The sequence below is a fragment of the Vipera berus genome, assembly GCF_964194415.1.
Source record: "Vipera berus genome assembly, chromosome: 9".
NCBI classification, from domain to species: domain Eukaryota; kingdom Metazoa; phylum Chordata; class Lepidosauria; order Squamata; family Viperidae; genus Vipera; species Vipera berus.
The window spans coordinates 6,943,605-6,955,902 of record NC_138212.1 but is presented as its reverse complement, the minus strand read 5'-3'; the positions used below and the strand labels follow the sequence as shown (position 1 = coordinate 6,955,902).

Below are 12,298 nucleotides of genomic sequence, written 5' to 3'. Positions count from 1 at the left end.
CTCCCTCACAAGTTGAGCAGAATTCTGGGAGTTGAAGCCTGCATATCTTCGTGTTCCCAAGTTTGAAAAACACTGGTCTGCATGAAGGAAAAGGACGGGAACGATTAATTCAGCAAGAGTTGGCAACCTGAATCCCTGCAGACATTGCTGAACTACAAATCAAACCATCATTCATCACTGGCTATGCTGTCTTGGGGTTCTGGGAACTGAAAGTCCACATACTGTATTTGGATAGCATTGGGTGAACTTAATAGATGTGGATGGGGATTTTCCAGGAGAATCCATGACCACCTAGATATTGTTGGATTATACCTCTCTGAAACTCTAACCTATGGCTGTGTTGGTTGGGCGTCTGGGAGTTGTAGTTCAGAAATATTTGGAAGTGGGTCAGAGGTTCCCCATGCATCTAGCAAGTGTGATGTAAGCCCTTGTTTCACAGAAGATGCTGCTATTCTCAGATGCCCCCAGGTTGCTTCATACATTATCAGCAGCTTGGCTTCCTGGAACATTGGGTTTGTTGTACGTGTTGAGTTGCTCCTCCTCATTATCTTTAGATGGCTTTTTTGTGTTAAGGTAAATCATTTCTTCTCCACTGCCATGTAGCCTGGGGTTTTCCTCTTGTTCCTCTTCTTTCTGCCCTTCTTTCTTTTCCTTTTTCCGACTGGCCAAAGAAATATCATAAAAATAAAAGAAGGAATAAGATAAAAAGACAACGAAGGAAAAATATCTAGTAAAATATGGCAGGCAAAGCATTTCTGAGTGTATCAGTAGTAAAAAAAAATATAGGAGCAAAGACCACTGAAAAGATTGACAAGTTTTTTGAAAATTATCTTAAAATTTGAAGGCACACACTAGATATATCCAAAGCAACTTTTGGTTAGTTTGATTGAGGCCATTTCCCCATTAGTGAGTTATAGCATCTTGTAACACAACCTTGGAGGGCTTCTAGTCCAGCCCCCTCCTCAAGCAGAAAACCCTATACCATTCCAGACAAATGGTTATCCAGTCTCTTCTTTAAAAAACTCCAGTGTTGGAGTATCCACAACTCCTGAAGGCAAGTTGCTCCACTGATTAATTATTCTACCTCTTGAGGAATACCATGTGGGGTGCTGGAGCAGCTAACGGCTCTCCAGCAACCCAGACTACAAGTCTCCTGTGCTGCAATTGGCTATCTCCAGGCGGCAATGGTTGATTCAAACCTATTGGCTGCCTCCTAGGGGCCAGACTATATATTGCGGCTAGTTGCAGCCATTTCCCCAGTACAGTTTCTGCACGAAATAAACTATGAGTTACCTTATACTCAGTTCTGTGTCTTCTTCCTGCGCCAAAGAACCCGCTATTTAACACTAACTGTTAGGAAATTTCTCCTTAGTTCTAAGTTGGGTTCTCTCCTTGAATGCTATCTTCATAGCATCACCCAGCTCAAGAGACATCCTCAGGGGAGCCATGTCAGGGTGAGGCGAATTATGAAAGCAACTCTGTCATTTGTGCACATGTGACATGACATCACACACAGTCAGGCAAGGGAATTCACTGGAGAAAGCAATTATATTTGGAAGAGTTAGCGGTGAAAGGAAATCAGGCCATCCAAGAATATAGTGGCTGGACACCATCAAAGCTGACCCCAGCCTAGAGCATAGAACAACTCAAAGAAGTACTGCAAGATTTGAAGACATGGAGAGACCTAGCCCACATAATTCCCAAGAGTCAGATGCAATTGAATGGATAATATCATGAAAGGGGAGAGGCTGGTTTGACGATAGTGTGGAGCTAATTATGCTACAGAATGACACTACTTTTGTCATTTTAATGAAAGCATCAGTTGCTCTGGAACGCTCTGGCCCATAAAGCCTAAAGAGCTATTAAATCTGCTCTTTGACTGTTATTTTGGTACGACGATGGTTGGACAACGTTAGTGAGGACAACCCCCCCCCCCCCCAGAGCTGCATGACTATAGTTGGAACTGGCTAATCTGGGGGAGGAAACCCCTGAGTTTGGTTGTCAGGTGTTGGTACCTTCCAATGACTCTCTGACTAACTCACTTACTTTAACTGAGGAAGCTGCTCGATTGAGCAGCAAAACGTCTCAACTAACAAAAATTGGTCCAGCTGCCATGATTGAACCTTCAGACTCCTTTGCCCGAAGGATTGAGAATCTTCATCGGCAGATCTGACCGATCCTTTATGCTTCTTACCTGCTTACTGTCACTTTGTAAACCAAAATTCCCAGCAAGGTGAAGAGGACCAGCCCTGCAACAGCTCCCCCCAATCCAATGAGCAAAAGGGTGAGGTTCCCTGCAAAAAGAGAGACACTGGCAAAGGAATGGTCAACAGCCAGTTTGAGCCAGACATACTTAAACAACCAGGAATTCGGTTTGCAAATCTTTTCCCGTGAGTGTGCATATCTAGGCTACAGTGGGTTGGACTGCCGGCATGCTAGCTGGGGAATTCTGGGACTTGAAGTCTTAAAGTTGCCAAGGTTGAGAAACACTGCTCTATCTTTGTGAAGCCAATTATGAGTATTTTTCAAAATATGGAACTAGTCCTTCTTTTTTATATTACGGTACATGTGTGCCTTTAGTGTGTGTGAGAGAGAGACAGAGACAGAGACACAGAGAGGAGCTGTCTTCTCTGTTCCTAGTCCAGCATCTTAACCATTCTACTCCTCAGGCTGTTCACTTACGTATATGTCCATATAGTTTTCTTTGGAACAGTAGGGAAACTGTGGCCCATTGCTTTCTAGTCCATCTCCACCATCCCTACAGGTATCTCTGGTTTAACTTTCCTTAGCCTTACCTGCCTTGATGGTCGGCAAGGTGATGTAGCTGGTCCCATGCTGATTAGTGGCCTTGCAGGATATCTGGGTAAAGTTAGATTTGGGCACCCTTAGAATGCCACCAATGGTTTGTTCCCAAACGTTCAAGCCTGCTTGCAGTTCGGAGCTATTGAAATCTCCAGGAATGGTCTGGTTTAGAAGGTTCCATTCAATTCTCGGAGGGGGGTTTCCCTCTGCCACACAGTAACAGGTGACAATCTCTTCAGTTCTTGAGACAGTACAGTTGCTTTCAGGCCAAATCACTGGCTTGTCTTAAAAAAAGAAATAAATAAAGACATAGAAGGAATTGTTGCAAAGAAAGGAGAAAGCATCAGGCTAGGCTGGTGAGGTCTGTCCCCTGGATTTGAGACATTGCTCCAAACAATCTCCAAGCTATCCTATTGTGGTAGTTTCCTCAAATTGCCCTACAGGGCACAGCAAAAACACCACAGGCACAAAAAGCAAGTTTGTGGCCCAAAATTTATGAAGGATTTTTTTTTAAAAAAAAAGAGATTTTACAACCTTTTTGTAGCAGTTGTTAGGTAAACGTTGTGGCCATTAAGTGAACGCTGTGGTCATTAAAGCAAGCCCATGGTTTGCTATGGGCAATTTTTGCCAAACAAACAAACCCTACAAGTAAAGGCAAAACTGTCATAAAATGCAATCACGTGGCTGCGGGGTGTTGCCAACGGCTGTAAGTGCAGCCTGGTTGCCTAGTGCTTGAAGTGTGGTGTGGTACGTGATAATGGAATTTTGAAAACCCCCCCCACCCGCTCCCAGATACATCCACCAGAACTTTGAATGGTCCCTAAACAGAACCGGTAGCTAATTTTTGGTTGTCCAGGCCCAGAATGGACTTCCGGAAGTGGCATCCACACAGAGAACCGGTTGTCCACCTATTTGAATCCCACCACTGCATGGCATGTTTATGTCAAGAGTTGTCTTTGCAAAGCTTTTACATTGAACATATTGAGCATTCATTAATCATGGGTGCAAAATAGACTGTCAATTAAAAAAATGTGTCAGGAAATAGGTTATCAGCCTGTGAAAAGCTTTCCCTGTGAAATCCTTAGCATCTCTGCCCCCTAGCATTTCCCTCACTTTGTATCCCAGATTGTGTTATGCATTGACTGTTTTTTTTAAAAAAACATGTATTAAAGGTTAATAAACGTGGAATTCATTTGATTCAGAGTATACACCTCTCCAACGTGGTGAAATATGCCCTTAATTCTATTGTTTTGCATAAAGACACATTGCCTCCCGCCACACTAGGTGGCAGCACCAACCTATTTTGAGCATTCTCAAAAAAAAAGTAAGCAGATTTAGATCTAGTTAGCTCAAAAGAATGTAGCCTATCTTAGCATGAGCATCAGTGTCCATAGGGGGGCACCAACGGTAAGACTACACAAACCTTTGCCCACTACCAGCCCCACCTTATATATGTAAGGTTTTGGGGCATGCATACAACCAGTGCTTTTTTTTTGTAAAAGAAAAAGGTGCCGGAACTCACACGTCATACAATCTGCCTTGCCTACCCTACAAGGTTCCATCCCAAAAAGGTGGTGGAACTCCATTCTGAGCGTTCTATGACAAAAAAAAGCCCTGCATACAACATTAGAACATATATATATATAAAATCACAGGGCTTGAGGCACAATGTTGTGACGCCTGAAATGTTGCTAACACAGAGTTTTTATTATCTCCTGTTACCACTACTAAGAGAAGAAGAGCAGCAGACAGGGAGAAAAAGGAATGGTATACGTACCAACTTGTACAGAGAAGTGTTAAATAGGGCAGGGGTAGGCAACCTTGGCTCTTTTATGACTCGTGGACTTCAACTCCCAGAATTCCTGAGGCAGCATGGCTCAGCTTGGAAACCTCTCCCTCTTCCCTCAGCGTGGCTGGCTCAGGAATTCTGGGAGTTGAAGTCCACAAGTCATAAAGCGGCCTAGGCCAGGGGTAGGCAACCTTGGCTCTTTTATGACTCGTGGACTTCAACTCCCAGAATTCCTGAGCCAGCCACGCTGAGGGGAAAGGGAGAGGTTTCCAAGCTGAGCCATGCCGGCTGAGGAATTCTGGGAGTTGAAGTCCACGAGTCAGAAAAGAGCCAAGGTTGCCTACCCCTGGCCTAGGCCGCTTTATGACTTGTGGACTTCAACTCCCAGAATTCCTGAGCCAGCCATGCTGAGGGGAAAGGGAGAGGTTTCCAAGCTGAGCCATGCCGGCTGAGGAATTCTGGGAGTTGAAGTCCACGAGTCAGAAAAGAGCCAAGGTTGCCTACCCCTGGCTTAGGGTAACCAGATCAGGGCTCCAAATCCCTACAAGACCAGTAGATGGTAGTAAAGAGCGCATGTTTTTTTTTACTATCTCTCTTTGTTTCCATCTAGTGGTGATCTGTGGTTTTACAAACTGGATTTGGGGATATATTGTAAAATTTTGTTTTTGTAAAACTCTTTAATAAAAAAAAACTGGATTTGGCACATGAACTTGGTAGCAAAAACCAAAAAAAAACTAACTGGGCTTACTGCCCACTATCCAATCTCCACCTGATTGATGGAATACTTTTCAGAGCACAGAGTTCTACCTTGTCGCCTCCTAAACCAGCTGATTCAACTGCTCCTCCAAGCACAAATAATTGATCGTCCTTGGGCCAGAATTAAATATCGTTGGGAATATGTACTCATAAGGAAATTGCTTAAGGCAGGGGTCCTCAACCTTGGCAACTTTAAGACTTGTGGACTTCAACTCCCAGAATTCCTCAGCCAGCAAAGAGTTGAAGTCTATCCATCTTAGTGGCCAAGGTTGAGCAACACTATACTAGTGAGTATCTGACACAAAGGTTAAAGGTGTAGGAAATAACTTTGTTGAGAGAAGAAGGTGCGCCGGACAACCCAGTGAGACAAGTTTGAATGATCACCTTTTCTAAGCTCTCAGAAGGTATTAAATGGGAAATGCAAAAGCCCTGAAAGAGAAAACATTAAATGGTCCTCTCACACTCCACAGTTAGGTAAGTAGGCGGCGAGTCGTCCCCCATGCCAAGATCATTTTCTGCCGCACAATGGTAGGGCTCCAGGTCTCTCCTGATGTCCTTCAGCTTCACCTCTGGTCCACCACCTGCTACCTTCAGTGGCGCCTTTTTTGGCCCAAAGAACCAGTGGTAGGTGATGGGCGGTGGGTTTCCATGGCTCTGACATCTCAGAGTGGCATCGTCTCCTTCTTTGAGCCTTGGATTCCCAATGATCAAGATAGTTGCATTTTTGGGAGGATCTGACAGAGAAAATCAGAAGGCAAGGAGGTTTGTTCAGGCTGTGCTCATTGCACCTCCAAACACTGCCATCTTCTTCATCTCTTTTCCCTGTCCCCAGATCAAAAATAGGCTTCAGTGTCTACCGAGGCATCACATTGCAAAGGTGGTGGACCTTCAACTCACAGCAGCTGCAGCTGGTTTGGCCAATAAAGAAGTTGGTTGGGAGTTGTGGTGTACTCTTAGTTAACAGGCTGTGCCCTATGTATTACTGAATCAATAAGGAACATGCAGACAGAGGTGGAGCCTTTGCAAAAACTCATTTGGGGTTTGCAATCATTGGGGAGCAATGTCTTCTCCTAAGTGTGTTTTGGAGGGGCGGGATGAGCTTCTTCCGAAGAATTTTTTTAAAAACCCATCAATCAACAAGAGAACTGATCTACCCCCCAAGCTTATAAATTACTGAGGAGGCACGGCTTGGCAGCACAAGGAAACAACAGCCAACAACTTAATAGCCAGCCACCAACACCCCAATCTACATCTAGAAAAGCTATACACAGCAGCCACCATATAAATACCACACACAGAACAGCCCAAAGCACACAGAGAAGTTCCCTCAAGATCGGGTCCAGCATTTGAATCCAAAAGCTTGGAAGACAAAACTTCTAGTTCCGGTGACTGACCCAGATTGGATCCTGCATTAAAAAAAAACCTCCATGCAAGATGTCAGAGGGAGACTCTTCTCTCCCACTTTCAATCAACAGGAGGAGCCAATCTCCTTGAAAGAGCCTTGGTGGAGCAGTGGGCTAATGCCTCCTTAAGTAACACCAGCTGCCTGCAATTAGTGCAGGTTCGAGTCCCACCAGGCTCAAGGTTGACTCAGCCTTCCATCCTTCCGAGGTAGGTAAAATGAGGACCCAGATTGTTGGGGGCAATAAGCTGACTTTGTAATAATGCCGCTTGAGGGGGAGGGGGCGAAAGCCCTAATAAGCAGGCATATACATAGAATGAAGGCTATTGTTAAGCACATTGATTTGCGCTTCTTAGATTGTAAGCCGCCCTGAGTCTTTGGAGAAGGGCGGGATATAAATGGGATTTAAAAAAAAAACTTTAGAAAAAAGGAACAGATTTGGAACTGGAAAACCCTGGAGGAGGAAACAAGATGCAGATCTTCCCAACCTTACGTTATAGTTGATATCGCCCATTGTAGCTTTATTCTGATTGTCCTTTCCCAAGAGAAACCTAACAGATGTTGCCCCCCAAAGGTGCTTTTTCAAAAGGTGACTGGACTTCTTTTGTTTCTCCTTGAAGACAATTCCCTTCTCATCCAACAACTGAAGAAGATTCTTGGATGGGAAGCGAAACGTCTTCAAGGAAAAACAAAGGAAGTCCAGTTGCCTTTGGAAAAAGCTCCTTTGGGACAACCATGACCTGGATGATTAAAAACCTCCATAGAGACCTAACAGATGCTAGACCCATTCAGCAGCATTGGCATGGGTACCACTAATGTTTTAGACACCAAACTCTTGAATTCCCCAGCCCTACTAGAGCTTCCAAGCTTCTGGAAAAGAAACATACGCATGACAGGCATTTCAGAATAAAACAGACCAGATCAGGTTCCATTCCACTGCTGTGCTTGGACACTTACACTGAACATTCAGGTTGATCCCACTGTAAACCTGTTGCTTGTTTGGGAAGGTTGCAGTGCACTGCAAGTATTTGCCATGGTCTTTGTGGGAAGGGATGTAGTTAAAACTCGATTCTGTCCGCCAGGATCCACCTGTAATATATTCTTGGATTGTGACAGCCTTGCTTTCGACTAGATTCCAGGTGAGGATAGGTGGAGACAAAGGACAGGTGTGCAGGACTGAACAAGACACCTGGGTGGGATCCCCTTCAGTCACTAGTCCCAGATCACTCAACTCCAACTGGTTAGGGACATCTGAGAAGGCATTAAAAGAGAGCAAATGAGTTGTAGGATAAATGGGGGCCCTTATCATTTAGCCCGAATGACTACAGGTAGCCCTTGGCTTATGCCACTTGTTTAGCAACTGTTCAAAGTTACAACAGGGCCGAAAAAAAGTGACTTATAATCAGCCTTTGCCTTTCAATCATTGCAGGTCACCATTTGCTTAAAATACAAAAAAACAAAGATTGTAAAATCAGGTGCAACTCATTTAACAGCCACCCCGCTTAGCAACAGATGGTCTGTTGTCAGCCGTAATCATAAGCTGAGGACTACCTATATGAAGAAAAAGCTTTGCTATGGAAAATTGGGCTAAAATCCCTGTTAGTTTCAGTTTTTTTAATGAAAGACATAAAAAATGATTCAGACAATAGATATCGTTTAGAATACCTGAAATTTAAAATAAGCTTCAGATGTGCAATCTCTGCTAAGATAACCAGGGATGTAGTTTCGGTTATGAAAGAGAGGGGTGAAGTGTAATTGCAACAACTTAAAGGGGACAATTGGAGCTGGCAGCTCCTTCCCTGATCACACCAGCAACCATATTGTGACTGAAGTGTGCTAGCTAGATTGTAGATTCATGGCAAATATGAAGCTGGGAGAAGAAGGAAAAAATACTTTAAAACTAGATAGCTAAATAGAGCTTAGTCTTACAAGACAACATTGCTTCATTGAAGGGACCCAAAGCAAACCAACTCTGCAGAGCAGATGCAGCCAATTTTGGTCACCATATCAAAAAAAAGATGTTGAGAGTTGGGGAAAAATTCAGAGAAGAGCAACTAAGATGATCAGAGGCCTGGAGACTAAAACATACGAAGAACGGCTGCGGGACTTGGGTTTAGTCTAAAGAAAAGAAGAAATAGGGGAGACATGATAGCAGTGCTCCAGTATCTGAGGGGTGCCACAAGACAGAGGGGGCCAGGTTGTTCACCAGAGTACCAAAGGGAAGGATGAGGAACAATGGCTGGAAATTGATCAAGGAGCGATGCAACCTGGAATTAAGGAGAAACTTCCTGACAGTGAGGACAATCAACCAATGGAACAGCTTACCCCCAGAAATTGTGGGTGCTTAATCACTGGAGATTTTTAAGACAAGACTAGACAACCACCTGTCTGAGATGGTATAGGTTCTCCTGCTTGAGCAGGGGGCTGGACTAGAAGATCTCCAAGGTCCTGTTCTATTCTATTCTATTCTATTCTATTCTATTCTATTCTATTCTATTCTATTCTATTCTATTCTATTCTATTCTATTCTATTCTATTCTATTCTATTCTATTCTATTCTATTCTATTCTATTCTATTCTATTCTGCAGATAATCCCTCAGCCACCTAACCCCTCTGTCCCTAGGGCTTTATTGGTAACTTCAATCATATTTGGAAGCCAACTGGCAACCGCTATAGCTTATGTAGAGCGGTATTACATGGGCAGAGCAAGGGTTGGTCATCGTTGCTAGAGGTGCCATGTTTTGGACCAGCTGTAGTTTTTGAGTGGTTTTCAAAAACAGCTTGGTATACAGCAAATTGCAACAGCCACCTGCAAAGTGACCAAGGCAGGAACAAATGCAATTGGCACACAGGTTGAACTTCTGCAAAGCTGTTTCTGGCCTCAATTTCTCACCATTCCTCAAATTAATAGGGGCAAAATCCAGATATTTATGCAACATCCTAACCAGAAAAAGATTTTCATCCTCAGAGGAGACCTTGGCACAAAGATGCACTAACCTGTTACCTCTACCTGGACTGTGACATCATGGAATCGATGATTGACCGAGCCAGGATCGATCCAGACATAATATCTCATGGCATCCTCCATCTCTACTGGGTTGATGCTGAGGGTGCAGTTGCCCTTTTGCAGATTTCCCACTACTTCCGTTCGTCCCTGGTAGGCTGGTAGGACGTTGCTTGGCGTTCTGCTGTTGTAGATTTCAGGGTAGCTCCAGAAATGATACTGGTACCAAGCCACACTGCTGTCCCAAGAATCCCAGGAATCTGGGAAGGTGAAGGAACATGGGATGACCACACAGGATCCTTTTAGGGCTTGGATGGAGCTGGGCAGGGTGGAGCTCCAGGTTGCAGAGATAGGGCTGTCAAAGAGAACTGGAGAAAAGTTGGAGGTGAGGTTAAAAAAAAGGAGAGGGGTTTCAACTGGAGCTAAGATACCCCTTGGCCCTTGAAGAACAGCCCTCACCCTCTGAAGGGAACCAACTGTGATCAACCTTAGTTCTTCTGATTCTAGAGAAGTTGGGGAAGGTGAGATGCACAGTAAAGGAAGCATCCTGATGGAACAGATGAAACATCTGTCTAGTCCACCCTTTGGTTGACAGAATTGTCAGTTCACTGCTTATGGAATCCTTCAGGCATGACCTAAACGTGATGGCCACTTATGTTCCCCAGCAACCAGTCCAGAAGAGCACTTTGTTCTGATGCTTTATTACAGAACTTACCTAGGAGGAATGTCAGAGGGAGATATTCGCTGGACGGTTTCATGTTGCAAAGTCTCTTTGGGGTTGCAACCTGGAGATTGCCTCAAGGGTGGAGAATGGCAATTCCTTTGTTCCGGTCTTCTCTGTCATGCAAAATCAAACTCTCCAATGGAAAAAAAAATTGATTGGAAGAGAAAGAGTGGAAAAGCTGAAGGAGATGAATCAGAAAGCAAAGTTGAGACTTTAGTAGAAGGTTATTTTAAATGTTGGTCATGGCCAAATACTGAGTAAAAAAACCCTGCATTCTATGCATTCTGAAAGACATCGTGATAGATGGGGGAAAAAATTCTGCTGTCTGAAAATTTTATTGCCTATGAAGCTTGAACCACCAACAGAAGGACTAACGCTTCACTTAGGGAGGATGGGGTTGAGTAGAATAAGCTTTGTCTGTGGGATTTCTGCCATATCAAGCATGTTGGGTCTCCTTTCATTTTTGAAGCTTAAACATATGGTAGTGTTGAAACACCAGACTTAAGCGCCTGGCAGAGGTTCTTCTAATCTGATGAAACTGGGAGAAAGGATTCTTGCAAGAAATAGCAAGAGACTACCCCACATTCCTCTTCTCCAACCCAACCCAACCTCTTTGGTGGAAAGCAAAAGTGATCAAGGAGCCACTTGGTCAGGCAATGAAAATGCCGAGGCAAGTTTTACTTCCACTAACTTCCAGTGGTGATATCCTGCTAGGAATTCCTGGCCGATGAAAGGGAAAGATTATTAACTTCTTTTCTGTAATACAATTATTCCCACAATGATGACCAATTCCAGCACTGATTGGCTTGCTACTGATGCCCATTTAAACCATCCTGAGATATATGGCCCCTTCAGATCACATCTGGTACCTTCCCCCTTCCATTGCTACAGTGCAAAGGGATCACACCAGCTGAACCAAAGGACTTGTTTATACAGGGACTGGTGGCAATTCATTAGGCAGACTGCATGTATTTAAAGGTCATTTGCTCCCCTGTGCATGAAACATGGACTACAATCATTAGAAACAGTCTCCTGATTTGTAATTACTTTATCGTTTAGCTAAGGCTGCTAGCTGAGTAATGAAGAGTCTAACCTGGGGGTGAAAAACTGCAGACCTGGTCTTGGGAAGGGAGCAATGAACTGTTAAGGGAGGAAGAAAGGTCAGCTGGTTCTGGGGGAAGGGAAAGAGTGAGAAAGAAACTCAAAATAACCCTACCTTGGTTTTCTTCGGTATATGTCAGGGGTAAGGCAACCTTGGCTCTTTTATGACTCGTGGACTTCAACTCCCAGAATTCCTGAGCCAGCATGGCTCAGCATGGAAACCTCTCCCTTTCCCCTCAACATGGCTGGCTCAGGAATTCTGGGAGTTGAAGTCCACGAGTCACGAAAGAGCCAAGGTTGCCTACCCCTGGTATATGTGGTAGAAAGAAATTCTGAAAGAACAGAATCTCAAGTTTCTGTTATTCTACCCTACAGCCATCAAGAACATGCCATTCTTGGTTCTTGACTTGTCCTGTCTTGAAGGACTGGCCTAACGCTGTGCCATTGTGACAAAATTTCATCAGCTCAACTGAGAAGGTGCGTGTTTTTTTGCGGGATGGAAAGTGTGAGTTTTTGTTGTACGTCACCTTCTGCAGATCCTGTTCTTCAAAACATGGGAGCCCATTAAAAAAAAAAACTTCTCTAGTGTGCTAGACTCAAACGCCCCAAAATGATCTTGCAAGTTATAAATCCAGCACATGGTTTGCAACCTTTTTACATCTTTTCAGAATAGGAAACGGACTATTATAAAGACATGGAGGATGCTTCGTACACACACT

The 12,298-nt window shown here is 44.0% G+C and overlaps 1 protein-coding gene across 1 annotated transcript; it reads right to left on the bottom strand.

Annotated features, from left to right (window-relative positions):
* Window positions 1-474: 474 nt before the first annotated feature.
* On the bottom strand, window positions 475-10,561 carry LOC308671874 (sialic acid-binding Ig-like lectin 14; the record flags this gene model as incomplete). The annotated part of the gene is made up of 7 exons (XM_081334357.1): window positions 10,470-10,561; window positions 9,748-10,122; window positions 7,707-8,000; window positions 5,809-6,081; window positions 2,796-3,086; window positions 2,195-2,294; window positions 475-661 (listed from the first exon to the last, which is right to left on the bottom strand). Exons 1-7 carry the CDS (start codon window positions 10,510-10,512, stop codon window positions 475-477), a joined length of 1,563 nt encoding a protein of 520 aa, XP_081190483.1. The 5' UTR covers window positions 10,513-10,561.
* Window positions 10,562-12,298: the final 1,737 nt, after the last annotated feature.